This window comes from Candida tropicalis, assembly GCF_000006335.3.
Source record: "Candida tropicalis MYA-3404 genomic scaffold supercont3.2, whole genome shotgun sequence".
Taxonomy (NCBI): Eukaryota; Fungi; Ascomycota; class Pichiomycetes; order Serinales; family Debaryomycetaceae; genus Candida; species Candida tropicalis.
This window is the reverse complement of record NW_003020049.1, coordinates 156,448-179,985: the sequence shown is the minus strand read 5'-3', so window position 1 is coordinate 179,985 and position 23,538 is coordinate 156,448. Positions and strand designations below refer to the sequence as shown.

The 23,538-nt window shown below is 33.0% G+C and overlaps 13 protein-coding genes and 1 non-coding gene across 14 annotated transcripts; 10 read left to right on the top strand and 4 right to left on the bottom strand. All coding sequences in view use genetic code 12, as the record gives it.

Annotated features, from left to right (window-relative positions):
* Positions 1-70: 70 nt before the first annotated feature.
* ROM2 (Rho family guanine nucleotide exchange factor) lies at positions 71-4,216 on the bottom strand (the record flags this gene model as incomplete). The annotated part of the gene is made up of 1 exon (XM_002546827.1): positions 71-4,216. One exon carries the CDS (start codon positions 4,214-4,216, stop codon positions 71-73), a length of 4,146 nt encoding a protein of 1,381 aa, XP_002546873.1.
* A 2,484-nt stretch (positions 4,217-6,700) lies between these two features.
* On the top strand, positions 6,701-8,020 carry AVT7 (Avt7p; the record flags this gene model as incomplete). The annotated part of the gene is made up of 1 exon (XM_002546826.1): positions 6,701-8,020. The coding sequence occupies one exon, from the start codon at positions 6,701-6,703 to the stop codon at positions 8,018-8,020; it is 1,320 nt and encodes a 439-aa protein (XP_002546872.1).
* A 298-nt stretch (positions 8,021-8,318) lies between these two features.
* Positions 8,319-9,017, top strand: CTRG_01176 (uncharacterized protein; the record flags this gene model as incomplete). The annotated part of the gene is made up of 1 exon (XM_002546825.1): positions 8,319-9,017. One exon carries the CDS (start codon positions 8,319-8,321, stop codon positions 9,015-9,017), a length of 699 nt encoding a protein of 232 aa, XP_002546871.1.
* Positions 9,018-9,618: 601 nt separating this feature from the next.
* GPM1 (phosphoglycerate mutase) lies at positions 9,619-10,365 on the top strand (the record flags this gene model as incomplete). Its single annotated transcript, XM_002546824.1, has 1 exon — positions 9,619-10,365. The coding sequence occupies one exon, from the start codon at positions 9,619-9,621 to the stop codon at positions 10,363-10,365; it is 747 nt and encodes a 248-aa protein (XP_002546870.1).
* Positions 10,366-10,760: 395 nt separating this feature from the next.
* On the top strand, positions 10,761-13,184 carry NSP1 (FG-nucleoporin; the record flags this gene model as incomplete). The annotated part of the gene is made up of 1 exon (XM_002546823.1): positions 10,761-13,184. The coding sequence occupies one exon, from the start codon at positions 10,761-10,763 to the stop codon at positions 13,182-13,184; it is 2,424 nt and encodes an 807-aa protein (XP_002546869.1).
* Positions 13,185-13,631: 447 nt separating this feature from the next.
* CTRG_01173 (uncharacterized protein) lies at positions 13,632-14,480 on the top strand (the record flags this gene model as incomplete). Its single annotated transcript, XM_002546822.1, has 1 exon — positions 13,632-14,480. One exon carries the CDS (start codon positions 13,632-13,634, stop codon positions 14,478-14,480), a length of 849 nt encoding a protein of 282 aa, XP_002546868.1.
* Positions 14,481-14,932: 452 nt separating this feature from the next.
* HEM2 (porphobilinogen synthase) lies at positions 14,933-15,958 on the top strand (the record flags this gene model as incomplete). The annotated part of the gene is made up of 1 exon (XM_002546821.1): positions 14,933-15,958. One exon carries the CDS (start codon positions 14,933-14,935, stop codon positions 15,956-15,958), a length of 1,026 nt encoding a protein of 341 aa, XP_002546867.1.
* Positions 15,959-16,087: 129 nt separating this feature from the next.
* VPS20 (ESCRT-III subunit protein) lies at positions 16,088-16,744 on the bottom strand (the record flags this gene model as incomplete). Its single annotated transcript, XM_002546820.1, has 1 exon — positions 16,088-16,744. The coding sequence occupies one exon, from the start codon at positions 16,742-16,744 to the stop codon at positions 16,088-16,090; it is 657 nt and encodes a 218-aa protein (XP_002546866.1).
* Positions 16,745-17,707: 963 nt separating this feature from the next.
* Positions 17,708-17,823, top strand: CTRG_06301. Its single transcript has one exon. It is a non-coding gene; the product is annotated as a tRNA-Leu (tRNA).
* CTRG_01170 (uncharacterized protein) lies at positions 17,795-19,180 on the top strand (the record flags this gene model as incomplete). The annotated part of the gene is made up of 1 exon (XM_002546819.1): positions 17,795-19,180. The coding sequence occupies one exon, from the start codon at positions 17,795-17,797 to the stop codon at positions 19,178-19,180; it is 1,386 nt and encodes a 461-aa protein (XP_002546865.1).
* A 317-nt stretch (positions 19,181-19,497) lies between these two features.
* On the top strand, positions 19,498-20,010 carry CTRG_01169 (uncharacterized protein; the record flags this gene model as incomplete). The annotated part of the gene is made up of 1 exon (XM_002546818.1): positions 19,498-20,010. One exon carries the CDS (start codon positions 19,498-19,500, stop codon positions 20,008-20,010), a length of 513 nt encoding a protein of 170 aa, XP_002546864.1.
* Positions 20,011-20,102: 92 nt separating this feature from the next.
* On the bottom strand, positions 20,103-21,281 carry CTRG_01168 (DNA-directed RNA polymerase I subunit; the record flags this gene model as incomplete). Its single annotated transcript, XM_002546817.1, has 1 exon — positions 20,103-21,281. The coding sequence occupies one exon, from the start codon at positions 21,279-21,281 to the stop codon at positions 20,103-20,105; it is 1,179 nt and encodes a 392-aa protein (XP_002546863.1).
* A 126-nt stretch (positions 21,282-21,407) lies between these two features.
* Positions 21,408-21,863, top strand: CTRG_01167 (uncharacterized protein; the record flags this gene model as incomplete). Its single annotated transcript, XM_002546816.1, has 1 exon — positions 21,408-21,863. The coding sequence occupies one exon, from the start codon at positions 21,408-21,410 to the stop codon at positions 21,861-21,863; it is 456 nt and encodes a 151-aa protein (XP_002546862.1).
* Positions 21,864-22,881: 1,018 nt separating this feature from the next.
* On the bottom strand, positions 22,882-23,523 carry CTRG_01166 (mitochondrial 54S ribosomal protein uL16m; the record flags this gene model as incomplete). The annotated part of the gene is made up of 1 exon (XM_002546815.1): positions 22,882-23,523. The coding sequence occupies one exon, from the start codon at positions 23,521-23,523 to the stop codon at positions 22,882-22,884; it is 642 nt and encodes a 213-aa protein (XP_002546861.1).
* Positions 23,524-23,538: the final 15 nt, after the last annotated feature.

The following is a 23,538-nucleotide window of genomic DNA, read 5'->3' as shown; positions in this document are numbered from 1 at the left end:
AAATAAAAATCATTAATGAAAGAAAAAAAAATATACATATAAATATAAATATATACGAAGTTGAAGTAAACTATTTTAAGAAATCTATAGAGATTATAATATCATACCCTTTTTCTTCACAAGCAAACATAGCCGCATGTTCATTTGAATGTAAAAATCTGATATTTTCCCCAGCCAAAGCTCTCAATAAATTAGTAGTGTGTAAATCTCTAATTTCAATAAAACTTTCATCAAAACTAAGTAAATATGGGAAAAATATGGCAACATTTTGTGGATTACCTTCCCAGAAAATACCCCAATCATGATTGGTTCTCCATCCATTTCTGTTAATTAAAAATACAAATTCAGAATAACACAACAAGAAATCACGTCCCAATCTATGAATAGCCAATGGTGTCACAGTTTCTCTTTGAGTAGCAAAATCTAACGATGGATCTGCTTCATCCAAAATAGATTCTTTGGTACCTGTTTGTGCTGACAAAATTTCAAATCCTTTAGCACATCCAACACACAACTTGGTTTTCAAAAATGAAATAGAAATTGGATCCGAACTGAAATAAACTTCTTGGATTTCAGTCTTTTTGTTTTTATTTTTATTACTCTTATCAAATGGATTGGTTGGTTCAAGAATACAAATAGAATGTTGACTTCCTGTTTTGGCACCAATAACCAATAATTTCCCGTCACATACACCAACTTTGAAAAAAGAAATGTGAGTCATGAGTAATTTTCCTGATTTGGTATTTTTAACATGATCTAAGGAATCTGTACATGATAAATCATATTCATATAAATATTTATCTGTTAAAACCAACAATTTGGAATATTCAACAATGACTTCAATCTGACTTACATAAGTTTTGGAAATAACCATTGTTGGATCACTACAAATCTTTTCATTTGATGTAGCACTAATTGAACGAACTGTACTGACCCAGACACCAGAATCAGTACCATACAACAATTTCTTACCACCATAACATGGAACAGCACAATTGATCTTGTTGTTACCAGTAAATCTTCGGGTTTCAAATTTACTCAATGAAAAAATATCATTGGTTTCAATCAATTTCTTTTGTTGAGCAGAAATTTGCAGCAATACTTGGTTTTGAATAGCCAAATCTTCAGCAAATAATGATGCATGTACTTGATTGCTACCCAAACCAAAGAAATTCAATTGGAATTTGGAATTAGATGAAGAATTCAATGTATTACCAATATAGTTGGTACTTTCGGGTTTTTGTGGTTTGATACTTGTATCGGAAACTAATGACATATTGTTTCTATATGGCATAATGGTTCTACTAGTAGGCACTTCCATACCACTGTTCACAAACAACAATGGCAAATACATTGGTTTCTCAAAAACCTTGTGTTGTTCACGTTTGTTCTGAATCTTATGTTTAACCAACAACAATGCATGTTCAAACAAATATAAATCAATCTTTTCATTATCTCTTTTCCTGTTCAATGTAACTTGATAAATAATTCTATTGTTGTAAGATAACTTGAAATTAAATCTATTCTCCAAAGTTTGTTTACCCAATAATCTATGCAAAACCATAACTTTATGTCTATCGGTACATTCACCAGTTTGGATATTAATCTTGACCAACAATTTCTCAATTTCCTCTTTAGCTTTAGTCAAATACTTGTAATCTGGGGATTCTGGTTTAGTATGTTTAAGAATACCTGAAAGTAACAATTGGTATCTAGCAGGTCTTTGGACACCTTTAATCAAAAACGATGACAAATCTTGTCTTCTAGATTCAGGTTTCTTTTCAATTGCATCTAAAAACCTGGCATATTTCATGTTAACTTGTTGTTGTCTTTCATGTTCAAATGTCGCAAAAACTTTATTACCAGAATATGTGATAAATGGATCAAAATCTCCAACATAATCCAAAAACACATCACCAATGGTTTCCACTACAGGTTTTTGTTGTTGTTGTCTTCTAGTCAATGCTTCACTTAAACGCTTGGCTAATCTTAACAAATCTGGAACACCACCAAACACAGTCTGAATAAAAGTTTCCCGTTGATATTCTGGGATGATATTGTTTGCCGGGTTTCGTAACGGCATGATATAAAAATCAGTCATAAACTCTAAGTCTTTCACATAATCTCTTTCTGTATACACAAATTCGTAAATCAACTCCTGTCTAGTTTTTTCGTGTTTATCTAACTTGTCTAAAACGGATTGTGGAACAGTCTTGTGCCATAATGTTTCACTTTCTTCTTGATCGTGTAAAGATAATCTGGACACAGCACGTTGTAATCCACCTTGTGGTTTCAAATTCAATCTAGCTTGTTGTTCTAATCTTCTTGGACAGGCTATACTATAACAAAGCCTATTCCTACTACATGTAGGAGAATAACATTCTGTCAAAATAGTGAACACCCCATTCACTCCAGTTTGTTGACTTGCAGTCAACTCTTTGCCAGCCACAACCGCTGATGAACCATTACCAGAAATACCAACACCACTGGCAATTCTGCTCAATGACCCATTGCTTTGAGAATTGTTGTGTTCCAATGCCGGTTTGCTAATATGCGAAGGCAATTGCTCTTGTAAAATATGATCATTCAAAGCATTTTGCAACAGTGAACTGTCAACAAATGATCCATGTTTGGAATTGAGTGCACTGTTATTACCATTAGTCTGTGTTCCATTACCATCGTCATGGAAAAAATCAACATCATTATACACATGATTGAATGCATAAACTTCATGAACTGAATCTCTTAATCTATGGTTATATGTCACGTCGTGGAAAAACTTTTGTGCATCTAAAGATCTACCCAACAACAAAGCTAAATTACGATCATTGGTTCTAATAATACGACACAAAATATCAACAGCCATTTTCCCTGTAAATGTATCATGATATTCCAACCCATCTTTAGTGTTAATTGTCAAAATGATTGCTTCTTTGAAAAGCTTGGCCACTTCAGATAAAATAGCTGGATAAACAGAAGGTTTAGGAGGGTGATGGTGATGATGATGACCATGAGGATGATTAGAGCCATATGTTTTAATTGTACTACTAGTTTGGTGACGGTCTAATTTGTTGGTATTAACTGATGATGTTGATCCAAACTTTTTTGTTGACAATGAGGACAATTTACTAATGGAAGTGAATGAACGAGATTTTGAACCTAACGAAAAAGTATGATGAAGCGAACTACTTGAAGCACTTCTGCTGCTAGGCTCTCTTACAGGCAGATCAAAGTTTGGTGGTTGTGTTAGTTGATCTTGTTGTTGTTGTTGTTGCTGTTGTTGATTTTTGAATGACATTGAAGTCAATGATTGAGTTCGTGCTTCAAGAGGAACCGGCGTTGGGAAATTTTGTTGATGATTTGGGGTTGACACAATTCTTCTTGCATCTGGGCTGTTGTATACCTGGTCATTTTGAATTGGTGGTAAATTACTTGAAGGTGCCTTACGAAGTTGACGGCGTTGTTGAGGGTATGGAGCTTGTGGTTGTTGTGGGTCCAAAGAATGTGATTGCGGTGGTCCATTCAATCCATTGTTAATCGGGTAGGGTGGTTGTGGATGTTGTTGTGATGATTGCTGAGGAGGTCCTTGTTGATGGTGTGAATAACTTCTGTCATACGTCAAAGAAGAAGCTGATCTATTCTTAGACGGATATTGACCCTGATTTAATCCAGCTAAATCATTTTGTCTTTGAGCCACATACGGTTGTTGGAGTCCGCTCTGGGGAGAGGTCATCACTGCTGGTTGACTGAATGCCCTTTTTGGAGACAGTGGATATTGTTGTTCTGTTGAACTTGAACCACTAATTCCTTGGAATTGAATTGGGTTAGCAAGAGAAGGGGACCCTGGATCCATTGTCTTTTGAGAGCCCAATGGGTTTGCTGAATAACTTGTAAAAGATTGAGATCTTTGTTGTGCGTTGGGGTAATGTTGCTGTTGCGGAGGGTGAGGTCTCGATTGAGAAGGAAAACTGTATTGTTGAGGGTGTTGATTAAGATGTGGTTGTGAATAGTGTTGTTGCGGTGATGGTTGCTGTTGCTGCTGTTGTTGCTGCTGATTCATAAAAGCTTGTGGCAATAAATGCTCAGGAACATTCATAGCTTGATGATTTTGTTGGGGCACGGCAGAATGTTGTTGATGATTCATATGGTTAAAATTGTTGCCATTGGTATTATTATTCCTTGCATTATAGGGAGGAATATTAGCAGAAGACGACATGTTTTCTTAAAAAAAAAAAAACGAAAATAAAAAAAAGGAATTGTAATGAAAGTTTGACTTTTCTTTCAAATAACGATGATGGGTTGTGGTGATAATGATTGGATTATTGTCAAATTACTGTAATTAATAATTTGAATTTAGTAAGGGAAGAAGAAGAAAAAAAAATGCTTCAATCGTGAACTTAACCTCAGGTGAAACTAAATTTTTTTGAGGGACCTGTAGTTTTTTTTTATTCAAGATGGTTTTCCCCTTCTCTCTCTGTGTGTGTGTATGTATTTCTTGGTTATTTAAATCGTCCACAGTCGATTCAACTAATAATAATAATGTAGAAATAAAAAAAAAAACTGGTGTTGTTTATAAATTATTATTCTTGTATGGATAGGTTGATTCAGGTTCAGTTTTTTTTTTTTCTCTCTCTCTCTCTCGTTATTATGAAAAGTGTTGTTGTTGTTCAAATCTTTTTTTCTTTTTTTTTTTCTTTGCTTATTTTAGTGCAAGAGAGTGAGAGAGAGTGTGTGTGTGTGTGGGTGTGGGTGTGTAAAAACAATAAATACGGAAATGGGAAGAAAAATAAAAATTCGAATCGCCCATACCACTTTTACTCTAGCAATATCACGTCGGATTGATTATTGTTATTTATATAAAAGGCGTAACTGGAACTTAATTTACATGGTTATTTTAACAAACTCAATTGGTTTGTAAATAATTACTGACGTTCCATATCAACCTAAATCAATTGTGTCACCATTCGACCACCATATATTGACTAGAAAAAAAAAAAAGTTGAAGAATGTAATCACAATTCTGTGCAAGATGAAAATAGAAAGACCCTTCTCGTACCAATTCTGGTTTTACGGTGCTCCTTAACAACTACACTTTCCTATTTCCTTATTAAAATTTCAAAATTCTTGCTTGTAAATCGATTAAGAAATTGGAACAAATTGATTAAATGTCATCACCCCCGCTTTATCTTTTCTCTTAGTTTTTTTTTTTTTTTTGTATAGCCTTCTTATGTGACCAATGTTCCCACTACAAATTACTGCTAAAAATAATTAACAAGTGAAAGAAAAAAATAAAAAAAAAATGCAAAAGCTCCAAGTTTAATAATTCAGGCGGTATTTATCTAAGCAATGGTTTCTTTTTCTTTTCTTTTTGCAAAAACACCCACAACTCGACTTTCCTCGACTATTTGGATAATCTTAGTCACCACATTAGCTAATTCAAATGTGATGGTAGTTTAAAAAAAAAATTCCGACTAATTGGTTTATATTATTTTCAGTGAGTTTTGATTTTGTTATACTTCTCCAAGGTACACGTCCTGTCTGGAAACCAAGGTGGCACGGCCTGACGAGGCAAAAAAAAAGGAAGTCATGAAAAACTATGTAAATTTATCGTGAAACATTCTCAGAAATTTCCATTCTCCAAAAAGTAAAACAGAAAACAAGTTTAGGTTGTAAACAAATCAAAAAAAAAAAATTCAGGAGGATAAGAAAGATGAATTTTCACTGGTGAATTGATGTACATTAATAAAAGACCAGTTAGTTCTTAACACTTCTTTGAATAGATCTTGACGGTAAATTTGAATTTCAATCGTCTCGTAGAAATGGCGTCAAATTGTTTTTTTTTTACAACCATAAATTTGTCGCGTTTGAGGCGTAACTATGAATAAACCAAATTCAATCTTTACCTGCTTCTAATGGATTGATTGAAAATACTCAACCATTGAACCCTGTACAACCACAGGTATATCAATAATCGAATGGCATGTTTTGGTGTGTTATTTTGTTATAGCAATGTTCTAGACTGACAAGATACAATAACGCAACATTTTGTTCTCTGGTGTTTCAAAGAATTTTAGCAACCAAAAGACGACAAAAGTAAATGACAAGGAAGTTCTTTTAAACCAGTACTATCACTGCAAATACCACTGACCAATCGTTGATGGATAATCCTTACAACATCTACCATATACCGCATTGCTATTCATTCTAAAGTTCCATTTCAATGAAATTCCTTTCATTTTTTTTAATTTTAAGAAGGTATGCACAATGTTTCAATTGGATCATACAAAGCCAAATCAAAATCAAAAATAGGCAAAAGTGAAAACATTGACAGAAAGCCAAACAACAGCACCAGAAAAAAAAAAGAAAAAAAAAAAAATCAAAGATCAAAGTCAAATTTACTGTAAGCGGGATTTTAAATTCATTTCTTTTTTTTGGCTTGTCGCTCTTTTTCCTTTTTTTGCTTATTATTGGCTTGCTTTTTTGTTTGTTTCTTTTCTACTCCGAAAAATCTATTCCCTAAAAGTTTTCACATTTTACTAATTACAAATTAGATTATTCCTTCCATCTATTCTTCTTCTTGTTGAAATTTTGATTCTTGATCTGGTCTTATTCAAGATTATATTACTACTTCCCACTAGACTACAATAGTTTATCAGCTCTTGCTACGTAATCACCAGATCATTTAATTAGATATTACATTATGCCATCCATTGATCCTGAAAGAGGGGCATCCACAGTTTCCTCATCTATTAGTTTGGTCAAGACCATTATCGGTGCCGGTTTACTTTCCATGCCATTGGCCTATTCTACAGATGGGATCATATTTGGTACATTTATCATTTTACTCGCAGCAGCTACTTCTGGATATGGACTTTTCTTACAATGTTATGTCAGTAGATACGTACCGCCACAACACGCCACATTTTTTAACTTGTGTTCAATAACTTATCCTCATTTATCAGTAGTGTTTGATTTAGCTATTGCTGTTCAATGCTTTGGTTGTGCTATTTCATATCTTGTTTTGATCCGTGACTTGATGCCAACCATCATACCATATGTCCCATACATTGACGAATCGCATTACAAAACATTCTGGTTGATTGTGTCCACATTATTGACTGTTCCCTTGTCATTCTTGAAAAATTTGGATTCATTGAAATATACCTCGATCTTGGCTCTTGTTGCTATTTTCTACATGGCCTTGTTGGTTGTTAGTCATTACTTTGTCGGTGATATTGAAAGAAAAGGTGAAATCACCCTTTTCCCAACTAGTGCCACTGGAGTATTTAGTACATTTTCCATCATTGTATTTGCATTCACTGGTCATCAAAATATGTTTTCAATTATTAATGAAGCAAGAGATAAGTCATTAACTAGTCTTACAAAATTGGTCAATTTCGCTATCCTTGTATCAAGTTTGTTATTTATAGTAGTTGGTTTATCAGGTTATTTGACTTTTGGTCAAGATGTTGATGGTAATGTTATCTTACTGTATCCAAATGGAATCACCACTACCATTGGTAGATTTGCCATTGTTTTCATGGTTACATTTTCCTTCCCATTAATGATTCATCCTGCCAGAATTTCAGTTAATAATATCTATTATTGGATCAGAATGAATGTCTTAGAAAAAGAAGAACAAGTTGATGAAAATTCAGCTTTGTTATTGAACCAAAACGAATCTGTTGGTGAAGACACAGAACAAGGTAAAACTAGTTTATCTCATGTGGTCCCTTTCCCACACATAAACTTTGTTATTGTGACAACTGTTTTATTGATTGTTGGTTACATATTGGCAATCGCTCTTAAATCATTTGCTTTGGTCTTGGCCGTTGTTGGCGCCACCGGTTCAACTGCGATTTCTTTTATTTTACCTGGTTTGTTTGGGTATAAATTGATTGGATCCGAACTGGATGATCCATCTATTTTAGAAGTTATTTTCAAGAACTTATCTTTGTGTTTGACCCTCTGGGGTGTGATAGTGATGTTTGTTTGCTTGTATAGTAGTTTGGCTTTATAGAGACAATAACGATTATTTATGATTTTATTTTTCAAATACCAATTCAAATAGACATTAAACATCTTTCATATTTGTAATACACACTTGCCGGATGACACAGTTCAAGGGGGAAGAATTGTCGTTATATAGTCGTGTACCTATGTCATTTCTTTAATAGGGTAGTATTTTTTTCCCCTTTTTTTTTTCTTTCTAAGTTCTTAGGATCTTCACCTACGTAATTTGATTTTAATATATAAGTGACCAACACTTAGAACAACACGATCAAGTTATCCTTTTAGAACGATCAATCAATTCCATTATGTCTTGTGAAGACGAACATTATCACGGACATTCCCATAATCACAATCATAACCATGATGATAACGATCATATTGCCCCAATTCCCACATCATCTTCACAATCATTAAATTCCAAAATTGACACCACTAAAGTTACGGCATTAAATCTTGCAAACCCCAGTGATGAACTTGCCAAATTATTCAAAGATTCAAATACGAAATATCAAGTTAAACCAGTGATTAAATCTGATTGTGATGAACAATTGATTATAAATATACCATTTCTTAACGGTAGTGTGAAATTATATTCTATTATTTTACGTACTAATGGGGATATATATTGTCCTAGAACAATTAAACTTTTTAAAAATGATAAAACTATTGATTTTGATAATGTTGATCAAAAGAAACCAGTTCAGGTGATAACACATCCACAAATTGGGGTAGCTAATGATGATGATTTACCAGAAATTTTGCAATCAGATGATGATTTCGTGGAACATTTTGTGTCGAGACATAAATTTACAGGAGTACAGACTTTAACTTTGTTTATTGAGAATATCTATGATGAAGGTGAAGAAGAATGTCATTTACATTCAATTGAATTAAGAGGTGAATTTACTGAATTGAATAAAGATCCAATAATTACATTATATGAACTGGCTGCTAATCCTGCCGATCATAAGAATATAACCGTTGTAGAACAACACTTGGCTTAATAGTGTGGTGTGTGTAGATAATACAAATTACATACTGTTCCTTGTTGAAGGAACATAAATACAGGAAAATCATATTATTGAATAACGAATATTAAATCAATTGCATGCCCCCCCAAAAAAAATACCACACTTCTGTTGACCCAAAATGAAATGGTTCTCTTTAAAGTAAAATGTGTGGGATTATGTGTGGGTGAGTCTGGTGGTGGTGCGAGAGAGTTACAGGAGTGAAAAAAAAAAAAAAAGGAAAATGGCACATTGTAATCCGACTGTGGAATACTAACGACGACAGGTGATTCCCCTTTTGTTAAGAAAAAGAGAAAGATTTGTGAGACAACCCTCACTCACTCACTCAGTCAACCGTACACACACACACACCACGCATATGCTTTGTGCAACCAATGTGTCCCGGTGTAAGAAAACAAAAAAAAAGTGGACATATGGAACTTAACTCAATCACCAGGTAAATGAAAAAAAAAAAAAAAAAAATTATATAAATGTGGAATCAATTGTCCTCCGGAACGAAAAAAAATTTTACTTAGTTTTAGATTTCTTCTTCTTTTTGTTTTATCCAATTTAATATCATTAAATCAATTGTACAATAATGCCAAAGTTAGTTTTAGTTAGACACGGTCAATCCGAATGGAATGAAAAGAACTTGTTTACCGGTTGGGTTGATGTTAGATTATCCGAAACTGGTGAAAAAGAAGCCAAGAGAGCCGGTGAATTGATCAAAGAAGCTGGTATCAACGTTGACGTTTTACACACTTCTAAATTGTCAAGAGCTATTCAAACCGCTAACATTGCTTTGAGTTCTGCTGATCAATTGTACGTCCCAGTCAAGAGATCCTGGAGATTGAACGAAAGACACTACGGTGCTTTGCAAGGTAAAGACAAGGCTCAAACTTTGGAAACCTACGGTAAAGAAAAATTCCAAATCTGGAGAAGATCTTTTGATGTTCCACCTCCAGATATTGATCCAAAAGATGAATACTCTCAAGTTGGTGACAGAAGATACAACAACATTGACCCAGCTGTTGTTCCATTGGCTGAATCTTTGGCTTTGGTCATTGACAGATTATTGCCATACTGGCAAGACGAAGTCGCTGGTGACTTGTTGGCCGGTAAAACCGTTATGATTGCTGCTCACGGTAACTCCTTGAGAGCTTTGGTTAAACACTTGGACAACATCTCCGATGAAGATATTGCTGGTTTGAACATCCCAACTGGTATCCCATTGGTTTACGAATTGGACGAAAACTTGAAACCAACCAAGGAAGCTTACTACTTGGACCCAGAAGCTGCTGCTGCCGGTGCCGCTGCTGTTGCCGCTCAAGGTCAAAAGAAATAAGTAATCTAAGTACAATTTAATTCAATAGAAGTACGATTTTTTTTTTTATGAATCTGTTTTGAATCATGTAGAAAACCGAATGATAATTGATCTGAGTAATAAAACCACAATTGATAATAGAGAAGCCGTACTGTAATGTTGTAAATCGCAAAATATCCTCTTACAATGAAAATTGAATAGATTGAAGGAGCAGAAAAAAAAATTGTGAGGTTTGAAACAAATCGTGAGGAAAAAAAAAAAAAAAAAGAAAAACATTACAAGAGAACATCATCGACCTTTGTCAAACATCAACATTAATTGAACCATCAACGAAAGATCAATCGTTTAATTCATCAATTCCATTTCCTATATCTTGAATTGTTTGAATATAATTGTTTAATTAAAACACATCACTAATGTTTGGAAGTAATAATAACAACAATAACCAATCCAACGCATTTAGTGGATTTGGAAGTACCAATAATAATTCAACTGGTCAACAATCAAGTGGATTTACATTTGGTGCTGCTAAACCAGCTGGAACAGGTGCTTTTGGAAGCAGTACTGGTGCCTTTGGAAGCAATACTAACACTGGTAGTGCCTTTGGTGCAAGTAATAACACTGGTGGTGCCTTTGGTGCAAGTAATAACACAACTAGTGGTTTCGGAGCTAGTAACACTGGTACTCTGACACCTGCTTTTGGAAGTTCTACATCCACCAATCCAACCAGTGCCTTTGGTAGTACATCGACAAATGTTTTTGGAAACAATTCCTCAAATACTAATGCAACTTCAGCATTTGGCTCTACTGCTACTGCACCAGCAAATACAAGTTCACCATTTGGAAAGCCATCAACTACTGAAAACAAACCAGCTGCATTTGGAACTTCCTCTACTACAACATCTGCTCCAGCTACTGGTGGATTATTTGGTTCAAGTACTACTACTTCACAACCATCATTTGGTGGATTTGGAGCAGCAGCAAAGAAGGATGATTCAACTACAGCAAATGCTCCTGCTGCAGGTGGGTTATTTGGTGCTAAACCAGCTACAACAAATACCTCAACTTCTGCTTTTTCATTAGGTGCTCCTGCTGCTACTACTTCTTCTGCCCCAGCTCCTGCTGCATCTGGTGGTTTGTTTGGTGCAAGTAAAGATGCTTCTCCTGCTCCAACTGGAGGATTATTTGGTGCAAAAAAAGACGATGCCAAACCAACTGTTAGTTTTGGAACTACTTCGGGTACTTCTACTCCTGCCTTTGGTGCATCAACATCGTCTACTGCAACTGCTCCGGCCTCTTCTGGCTTCTCATTTGGTGCTAAGAAAGACGATGCTAAGCCAGCTGCAAGCGGATTTTCTTTTGGTGCTAAAAAGGACGATGACAAACCAGCTACTGGTGGTTTGTTTGGTGCTAAAAAGGATGATAATAAGCCGGCTGCAAGTGGATTTTCTTTTGGTGCTAAGAAAGACGATGACAAACCAGCAGCTAGTGGGTTCTCTTTCGGTGCTAAGAAGGATGATGATGCTAAAGACAAACCAGCTACTGGTGGATTTTCTTTTGGTGCTAAGAAGGATGATGATGCTAAAGACAAACCAGCTACTGGTGGGTTCTCTTTCGGTGCTAAGAAGGATGATGATGCTAAAGACAAACCAGCAGCTAGTGGGTTCTCTTTCGGTGCTAAGAAGGATGATGATGCTAAAGACAAACCAGCTACTGGTGGATTCTCTTTCGGTGCTAAGAAGGATGATGATACTAAAGACAAACCAGCTACTGGTGGATTTTCTTTCGGTGCTAAGAAGGATGATGATACTAAAGACAAACCAGCTACTGGTGGATTTTCTTTTGGTGCTAAGAAGGATGATGATTCTAAAGACAAACCAGCTACTGGTGGGTTCTCTTTCGGTGCTAAGAAGGATGATGATACTAAAGACAAACCAGCTACTGGTGGATTTTCTTTTGGTGCTAAGAAAGATGATGATACTAAAGACAAACCTGCAACTACTGGTGGGTTCTCTTTCGGTGCTAAGAAAGAAGAAGAGAAGAAAGACGATAAAGCTGGCGCTACTACTGGTGCCACAACAGCCACTACAACGACTACTTCGGAAGCTCAACCAAACTTGAAACCAACTAAAATAGAACCAATTGCTGTATCTATTGACAACAAGACATTGGATGATTTAATTGTTAAATGGTCTAAGCAATTGACTACTACAAGCAACATTTTTGATTCATACACAGAAAAAGTCAAAGTTTGGGATGAAAAATTGGTTGAAAGCGGGGATGACATTGTTAAATTGAATCAAGAATCCTTAGAAGCAGAAGCTTTACAAAGTAAGATCAATCAGCAATTACTTTTTGTTGAAAACCAACAAGATGAATTAGAAAAAGTTTTAGATAACTATGAAGCTCAAGCTGAAATTTTATTGAATACTGTTTCATTGAATAATCCAAAGGATACCAGTACAGTGGCAACAGCGGGTACAAGTTCTTCAGTAATTGCTGCTGCTGCTTCATCTTCATCATCATCATTGACTACAACTGATGAATTAAGAGAAAAGGCATTCACTAAAGCTTCACAAGTAGACAACAAATTAAACACACTTCAAAGTGATCTTAATGTTTTGATCAGTGAGATGAATAATGTAAGTGATGTATTTAATGGATTAGCTGCTGGTAAAGCTAGTGAATCTGCTGCTGCTGCCGCCAGTAAATCAGGAGATAAAAACCCAATTGAAGAAATTGTAAAGTTGTTGAATTTGCAATTACAAAACTTACAATACATTGAACAATGTGAAGAAGAATTAGAATCCAAATTAAAGAGCAAACAACAAAAGAAATAAGATTAGTATATTTATGTATAGGTATTAATGGAATTGATTTTTTTATTATTATTATTATTAGCAGTAACATAAATTGTTGAGGTTGTGATATTTTTTTGTTTGCTTTTTTCTTTGCAGCTGGAGTGTAAAAGAAGAAGAAGAAGAACCATGGCTGTGAAATCTCTTTTGGTATATCACATGCGCGCACGCCGCAGACAATTTGTTGGTTGAACCAATCTTTTTTTTTGTACTGTAACTGTAATGTGGAGAATTACAGAGGCACACATAATATTTTCTGTTTTTCTTTTATTACTATATTCAGCAAAATAATCTTTAACAATTTTCGTTAGAATTATATTCTTATCATCAGACAACAGCAAATCTATTTAATTCTTTTTAGTTGTTGTTGTTCTTCTTCTTCTGAATCTACTCCTCGTACTACTACAACCACTAACACACTTTTCCATCATGGCATCACCAATTATTATGATTATTAACATGTTGTTTGATCCTGAAGTATCTAAAAAGATGCTTTTGCAAATGGCATGGTCTCAAGTTAAAGCAATTGGTATTGGTAAAGTCATAGCTGCTTTATTAAGTGCTCTTACAGTTGGAGTATCATCATTTATTAGAATTCCACAAATTAGAAAATTATTGATTAAATCAGAACAAGAAAGAATTTCTGTTGCTAATGGATTATCTTTACCAAGTTTAACTTTAGATACTTTGAATTCTTTAATTCATTCTACTTTTAATTATCAACAAAAAATTCCATTTATTCAATATGGTGAAAGTTTCTTACTAGGTATACAAAATGCCATTATTATTTTATTAGTTAAATTTTATCGTGCTAAAGATTCTGGTGAAATCGGTAAATTGAATGATTTAACTTGTAGTGAGAAATTTACAACAATTATTGGAACTTTAGTTAAACCATTAGCAATTATGATTGGTTCAGTTATTTTCTTTAATAAAATAGCACCATCTAATTTAATTTCAATTTTGGAAATTTTGAATATTCCAATTAATATAATTGCTAAATTCCCTCAGATTAAAAACAATTATGAATTGAAAACCGCTAGACATTTAAGTGATGTTGTTTTGAAAGCTAATGTTGTTGGTTCTTTAATTAGAGTTTACACTTCATTCACTGATTATTCTACAAAGAAAAAGAGAGGTAGAAACACTGTTGACGAAGTTATCTTGGTTGCTGGTTATTCAACCTCGTTGGTATTGAACTCTATTTTGTTAGGACAGTCTATTGTATATGATAAATTGGGTAAAAACAAAGAACTTGAAGAAAAGAAAGATCAATAGATATTTAGTTGAATAGATAAATTGTTACTCGGATTGATATACCTGATTTAGTGATTTAAGCCCGTGCCGGATCTAATGTAATAAAAAGAAAATCGTTCGGTGCCAAAACCCGCGCTAAATGGCATGAGTAATCGTTAAATTAATTTAACGTTTTTGCGCGAGTTGATTTTTGGGAAAACGAGCATTCATTTTCTTCTTCTTCTTATTTGAAAATTTTTTGATCTTCAAAAGATTCTATCGTGAAACTTTATCAGGAACATTCCACTAAAATACCCAAATAAACATTAACAACTAACCATTTGGATAGAGTAACCGCCGTTTTTACACGTATATCTGAAGAACTGAAAAAGACACAATTCAAAATTCTATACTATAAAAAGAGCCAATACTATTTCAGTCATTTCTTGATTACCAATAATTAATCTCCTCCCAGAACTTTAAACATCAATATTATGGTCCATAAAGCAGAATTTCTTCCATCAACTGGAAACTCTATTTCTTCAGTATTACAAGGTGGTTATAACCATCCATTATCCAGAGAATGGCAACAAGATAAACAGTTGACTAAAAATATGTTCATCTTACCATTATTTATCACTGATTCACCGGATGAAGAAACTGAAATCCCATCATTACCAAATATTAAACGTTATGGTATTAACAAATTAATTCCATATGTTAAAACTTTGGTTGATAAAGGATTACGTGCAGTTATATTATTTGGAGTTCCTTTAAAAGAAGGTGTTAAAGATCATTTAGGTACTGCAGCTGATGATCCAGAAGGTCCAGTTATTCAAGCAATTATTAAATTAAAAGAAAATTTCCCAGATTTATTCATCATGTGTGATGTTTGTCTTTGTGAATATACTGATCATGGACATTGTGGGATTTTAAATCCTGATGGATCTTTGAAAAGAGATGAATCAGTTCAAAGAATTGCTGCTGTTGCAGTTAATTATGCTAAAGCTGGTGCACATTGTGTTGCTCCTTCAGATATGATGGATGGTAGAATTAGAGATATTAAAATGGGTTTAATGAATGTTGGATTAGAAAATAAATGTTTAGTTATGTCTTATGCTGCTAAATTTTCTGGTAATTTATATGGTCCTTTCAGAGATGCTGCTGGAAGTAAACCAAGTCATGGTGATAGAAAAGCTTATCAATTACCACCAGGTGGTGCTGGTTTGGCTCGTCGTGCTTTATTAAGAGATATGGAAGAAGGTGCTGATGCTGTTATGATTAAACCAAGTACTTTCTATTTAGATATTATTAGTGATGCTGCTAAATTATGTCGTGATTATCCAATTTGTGCTTATCATGTTAGTGGTGAATATGCTATGTTACATGCAGCTGCTGAAAAAGGTGTTGTTGATTTGAAAAGTATTGCATTTGAAGCTCATCAAGGTTTTTTGAGAGCTGGTGCTAGATTGATCATTAGTTATTTCACTCCTGAATTCTTGGACTGGTTGCAAATGTAAATAGTGGAGAAAAAAAAACGTCTCTTTCATTGTATTAAGATGATTGTATAATGTATATATATGTAAATGACAAAATAAAATAATATTAAGAAAAAGAAGAAGAAATGCAAGATAGAATAAGTATTATACTCATATAGCTATTGGTTCATTCAGTTCTTTTGTTTCTTTATTTGGAGTTAAAATCTCTCCATTAGGAGCATTAGGCATTATTTCATTAGTAGGAGCATCAGGTAATTTATTCTTGACTGGTTCATCTTTTGTATCCACTTTTTGTTTACCATGAATTTCTTCTTCAAGATTCTTGAGTTCTTCATCAACTTCATTTTCTTCTGATATATTCAATTGTGGACCTGCAGATCCTAATAATTCTGTAACTTCATCAACTTTTAATTTCTCATCTTCTAATTGATCAATTATTGATTCTATTTTTTCTATTTTCATTTCATTATTTAATTTTTGTAATACTTTATTACCTTGTTGTAATCCTTTAATAACATCCGATTCAATTAATTTAAATTCAATAGTACCAATAATTTGTTCTAAATTATTTAATTGATCAAGGGTTGAATTTATAATAGTTTCTTGTTGTTTTTTAGATCTTAAATAAAATTTGGCTCGATCTGGTTGTTTATTAACGATAGCTTTTTTAGCTAATTCTGTTTGCTTATCTATAATTATATTTATACGTTTTTGATATTGTTTTAATTTATCTCGTTGTTGTTTTAACTGAAATATAGCCTTATCTTGAGCTGTAATTTTCGGAGGTGCTGATGACTGTTGACCCATGATGGTAATCTATATGTTATAAGTATGTGAAATGTAAAAATAATTATTATCTAAGTTTGTACTATTCCACAGTTGATTTATCTTTCTTTCTTTCTTTTTTTTTTTTTTTGCATGTCGTTGTTGTGTTTGCTAAGAGTGTGCGTTTTTGAGATCAGATAGTCGTGTTATCGAGAACAAAAAAAAAATTAATACTACAAATGAGTGTTTAGTACTTTCTACAACGTTTTTAATGAAAACAATAATTAACATATACATTTATAGTAATATACAAAATGCTAGATTTGTTAATAACGTTAGTAGTTTAAAGAGGTAATAATCACTTAAATTAAAACTTCCCCTAAAATCAAGGGCAGAAAATATAAAGGCAGATGTGTCGTACAAGGTTTCAGACAAATCGAGGGTAAGGAAGAAAAAGAAAGAGTGAAAGTAAACAGAAAAATTTTTCAAGCGAACCATTTGGCTATTTATACTCTTTTTTTTCGGCCTCTGTCTAAACTTATTATGGTGAAGTGGTCACTTTCAATCAATTAATACAACATGTTCAATTTAAACCATTTCTACAGTAACTATAATATTTTACTATTTCAATGACATTCTATAATTATTACACTCATTATAAGAAACCAAATAGGAGACTCGTGGTACTGATATTTCTATTAATTCATATGTTTTATTGTTCGTGTAAAATAAAAAATTTGTTACATTTTAAATATTGCAAATTATTTTCATCAAAGTTTTGAACGAAATTATCAACAAAATCATGTCAACTAGAATTTGTTAATTTTTTATACGTAACACCATCTACCACATACTTACAATATTTGAGAACTAATAAACACTGTATGAGTTAAAACTAACAAAAATTCATCTATTAAGTCTTCCATTTACAATATAAAAGCTATTACAATTTTTTTTAAAACCATTGGTGTCAAAAAGCGGTAATTTTACACTAACATCAAATAAGACACTGTGGCCGAGTTGGTCTAAGGCGGTAGACTCAAGAACTTGATTTCTTCTTCTGATTAATTCAGAGGTTTCTACTATCGTAAGATGCGCGAGTTCGAATCTCGTCGGTGTCAATATTTTTTACTTGAATTTTCTATTCAAGAAAACTCTAAATTTTTTTATTTAAAGTATACAAACCATTGGAAGTACATTTCTTCATTAGCAATATCTGATTGTAGTTTTACTTTCTTTGATTACCACCCAGGTTCTGATGAAGCAGTTGTTGATTTAGTTCATCCATCTTTGCTTGTTGTTCAGCATAATGTAACTCCTATAGTGATGAATGGAACACTAGAAGTTGCCAAGTTCTTCAAAATCACGAAATATATTTTTGATAATAGATTCTGCTACGATTCAAAAAGATTCCAGTGGTTACCAACATTGTTGACAAAAAACTCCTCAGGACATTTTGAATTTGAATCTTATATCAATAATCTGCACCCAGTTAAGCATAATGACTTGTATGATTCAATTGGTACGATTTTTAACGCGGTTATACCTGGATTGAATTACATTTTGACAAGATACGCGTCGAAGGAATACGTACGAATTCCTATTCCACATTTTGAAGGGATTTATACTGAAGAATTTCATCAACAACGTGAAGCATTGAGCCTCGAATTAGAACGTGAAGCTGAAGAAACAGGTGTTGAATATGATTGGAAGAGAATGGAAGAATTTGAGAAAACTAGAGTTCAATTTTTACGTGAATTTATTCCAGAATGGGAAGGTGATCCTGAATTTGATAAACAAATTGATCTTTCTACTTTTGATAATCTAAAGGTTATCGTAAAGTTAGCTGACATTGAATTAACTCCAGAGCGTCCTGCATATCCTGGTGGGTCTTGGCATATTGAAGGAACTGAAAATGAAGATATTGTTGCTACTGTTTTGTATTATTATGATATTGAAAACATTTCTGATTCTAGACTTTCTTTTAGAACTTTGTTTAACGACCCTGTATATGAACAATATGACAATATTTACACTGAAGTTCTTTTTGGACTTCATGATAATGATCCTATGGTTAAATATCTTGGAAATATTGAAGCTAAAGAAGCTAAAGAAGATATAGTTGTTATTTTCCCAAACATTTTGCAACACCATGTCGATCCATTTGAGTTAACGGATAAAACTAAACCTGGTCATAGAAGGATATTGTGCTTTTTCATAGTGAATCCATATAATGATAGGGTCCTTACAACTAAACAAGTCCCACCACAAAATAAAGAATGGTGGGATGACACTAGTTTGGATTATTTATTTCCAAATAATTTGAAAGAAAAAATTTTAGACTTGAAGAATGGGGAAACATGGCCAATGAATTTTGCTCAAGCTGAAGATGTTAGAAAAGTTTTGATGAAAGAAAGATCAATGTATGAAATGCCTGAGGATGATGTTGGTATCACTTTTTCGATATGTGAGCACTAGATATTATACCCAGATGCAGTTTTCTCTTTTTATTTCGATTTCCTAAGTTAGTATTGATATATATATATATATATATATATATATATATATACTATGAATAAGTTTTGCTAACTCCCAATTGTAAAATAAGTTGGAACGTCACATATGATTTGTGTTTCTTTATACTCAAACCAAATTAATTCTCACAAATGCGCAGCAAAATTATCTGCTCTGTGTGGTAAGAAATACTTCACAACAAAGAAATCATTCATATCACTTGTTCAATCTATTTTCCTTTTTTATAGACTCAATCAAGTTATATACTCCTAGATCTATTAATGACTTCAAGATTACGAAAATTTGATAAATCAATACTTTCCCAAACAATAGATTTCGATAATGACGATAACGATGATGATGGTCAATTACTTGATACTCAAGATCAAATTGATTTAATTGATAAATTAACTATATCAAATCGTGAAATTTTTAAAAAATATATTCGATATTTATCAATTTTTTATATTTTTCAAATATGTTTATTATCAATTATTCAAATTATTAAAAAATCTAAAGATTTATCTTATTTATTATTCACTTTATCAATTTTATTAAATTTAATCATGGTGAATTATACTCAATATAATAAAGTTATTAAAATATTAAGTGTGTTTATAAGTCTACAGTTGACTTATATTGGATATTTTCTTAGAAGAGAAGAGATGTTGTTGTTATGTGTTGTTCCATGGTTTAACACAATCACCCCTTATGTGTTTACTTATTGGTTTACTAATATGAATAATCTGGTCGAAGAGTTGAATAAATTGAAATATGAGTACAAGAATGTATAACAAAAGTCTGTGTATATCTGACTAAATATTTTTTATTTTTATTTTTTGTATATAATAATAGAAATCTAATATTCCTATTGTACATACATGGATTAACGACGTTTACCTCTTCTGGTTAATTCTGGCAATTTGAATGGAACTTTCAAAGTAGCAATCTTATAAGTACCAGCAGCACTCTTTGGAATTCCAAGAGCTTCAGCTTCACCAACAGTGGCACTTTTGATGATAGCACCCAAGGCTCTGAATAAAGCAACCAATTTAGTGTTTTTCAATTTCAAATCCTTAGAAAGTGGAACCAATTCAACAGCAAAGTTATTAATGTGCAAAAGTAAAATGAACAAATAAGTTAATAATTTATCTTCATGGTGTGGATCAATGAAAAATGACTTGTCTTTGGATTTACCAAATTGAGAAGCACGGGAAATAGCAAATCTTTCTAAAATACCATCAATCAAGACTTCAGATGCTTTATTTTGTAATCCAGTTAAAAGAGTTTGTTTATCCTTTGATCTTCTCTTGTCATAAACACCAAACAAAATGGATGCATAGAAAAGCATTTGTAACTTTTCGGTGTTTTTTTGTTCAATTAAAATTGGAAGTTGTTTCTTAATGAATTCAGATTTAGTAAATGGTAACAATTCCAAAGGATCTTCAGCAGTGAGCAATGAACCAACACGAAGATATTGCCATTCCTTTTCTGGTATGATATTCTTGATTGGATAAATGTCTTCAACATTAGTGGCATCGACATTTGCTAATGGAGTAGGTCTATCAACACTTTCTTCTTTAGTAGATGAAGCAACAGTGTTTTCTTTAACAGTATCAACAATATCCAACTCAAAGTCTTGTAATTTTTCAGAATCGATTCTGTTCTTTTCCAAATTGTGAATAGCAGCTTTAGCTTTCTTGGTACCGAAAGCTTCACCCAATGCATTACGTTGAATGACATTTCTAAGACCTGCACTCTTGATTTTAGGTCCTTTATAAATTCTATTTCTCTTGGCTGTAACTTTAGTAGACATATATGGGGTCTTGAATAATTCAACAGATTTGGTTTCTGGATCATAAACTGCAACAACATATTCATTTGAACTACTTGATTCTCCATTATAATCTAAAGTTTCTGTTTCTCCATGTAATACAAAATCATCTCTTTTTTTGTGTTTATATAAATCAAATTCAGCAGTTGGTGCAACTGATAAACCATTAAAAAATGATCCTACAGCCACAACTGGTTCTTCAGTGACAGAGTCGACTTTAACAGAAGTCATGATATATGGTGGTCTGTGATTTGAGATTGGGATGAGATTGAGATGAATAATTTTTTTTTTTTTTCAAGAATTTTTTTTTTTCCCTCTTTAGTCCTCTCATCAATTGGGAATATCTAACATCAACAAATGATATCATACTATCAAGTTTTAGAAATAACACCAGAAGCTTCAACTGCTGAAATCAAACAGGCATATAAGTTAAAACTATTATCCTCACACCCTGATAAAACCGAGAATATATCTGCACAGGTAGATATTCCGTTAATCAAACAGGCGTTCACCACTTTGATTGACCCGACTTTGAGAAAGGAATATGATTTGTCACTACTAGAATCGACTAAACTCAGTGGTTTCAACATTAATGGAGCTGGGTTGGATGTATACAGTCTTGACGATTTTGATTTTGATGAAGATAAGGAAGTATGGAATAAGAACTGTCCCAGATGTACTGCGCATTACAGTATGTCCCTAACAGAGAGTGATCTTGAAAAGGGAACTCCAGATAAAGACGGAGGATACGATATTATTGTCCAATGTAACAGCTGCAGTCTTTGGATTCAAGTAAAATATTATGAAGAATGATTCTTGTGAAATCTCAATGTACATATGGATTACCACCACTTGAACATGCCTCTTCATCTGACGGCATCATTTCATTTTCACAATCTGATGGATCAACAGAATACTCGCAATCAGATGAGTCGTCATGTTTATGGAATTTTTTAAACCAGAATAATAATTCTTTGATTGAGAATCCCTTTGCTGGTTTTTCATAATAGTCTGATTCTTCACCACAACTATCTTCAGTAACAAATTCAGAATAGATTTTAGGCACTTCTGCCGTTACAACTACGAGGATAACAAGGATATAGATTAAATTCATTGGAATTGTTGTTTGTCTAGAAGAAAAAGATTTAGAAAGAAAATAATGGTTGCAAGATTGGCAGGCATAACTTTTTATAGTTGTCTATTTTTTTTTCTCTGGTTTACATTATCTGGGTCTATTATTACTTTTAGAATAATAAATATCAGATGTAAATATATATTATACGTTAGATTTATTTAATGCTTCAAGTTCTCGGGACCAATCATTCATTTCATTGATTACATCCTCCAACACAGCGATCTTGTTCTCTATTTGTAAAAGCTCTTGTGAGTAACCAGAGAATTCTTCATCTATACTATGGTTAGTAATTCATTCACCATCAACAGTAAACATGGGAAACGATACATGCCTAGTGACTTTAGTAGTTTTATGTTGGATTCTGCCTCATCCAAATTCTTTTCTAGTTTCAAGTAGTTCAAAGATTGATTTGTATTTAGATTTTCCAACAAATTTAAATCAATCGTGGAGATCCCTGTATCCGAATCAATCAACTTGGATGCGGTATTTAACGCATGATGTATCAACTTGGGTGTTTCCTTTGACATTCTTAAAAGAGGTCGTCGATTAGTAAATATGAAGATATTGTAGTTCTTGTTTGAAGTAATTTTGAATAGTTAATATTTTTTTTATTTTTTTTTTTGGTGTTGAAATTTCTGTTGGTTGAATCTATGTACAAGTTTTTACACACACTACTTATCATTGACACATACGTATCTATCTTCCACTATACAATTTATACATTGGGTCAGTATAGTGTGTTTGTAAATTGGCCCATTTCTTTGAAGGTTTGGCATTAAGTTTTTCGGCATAATCAACAGGTGCTGGTTTATCAATCAAGTGAGTCAAACTTACTCTAACTTTTGATTCTGGAGTAATGATTTCATATAACCCTGGTAATTTATCAGAAGCTTTTCTTAATGCTTCTCTAGCAACTTTATCATGGATTGGTCCATCAATTTCAAATAAAACTTTACCAGTAGGAACTCTGGTGGCCCAATGATCAAAGGCACCTTTACCTTTACCCATTCTTGTTTGATTACCTTTAATACAAACAGCTAAATCACAAACAAACCTAGTAAATAATTTTGATTTAGTTGGTCTTAATTCTCTTCTTAAAACTTTATCAGCTGCTTGAAGTTGATTGGCATGCATTCTAATACCAACTGATTTCAATCTTAATCCTATTTTACCAAATTCCAAACTATTACCTTTGATTGAACCTCCAGTCCTCACGGAAACTCTACCCTTTTGAGCCTTTTCAACTTCTTTAAATCTTGGTGAATATTCATGTTTGAATCTTCTAAAACTTGCAAACACGTTCCCTAAAACAGGACCAGTCTTGAACAGGTTAAACATTCTTTGATAGGTTGA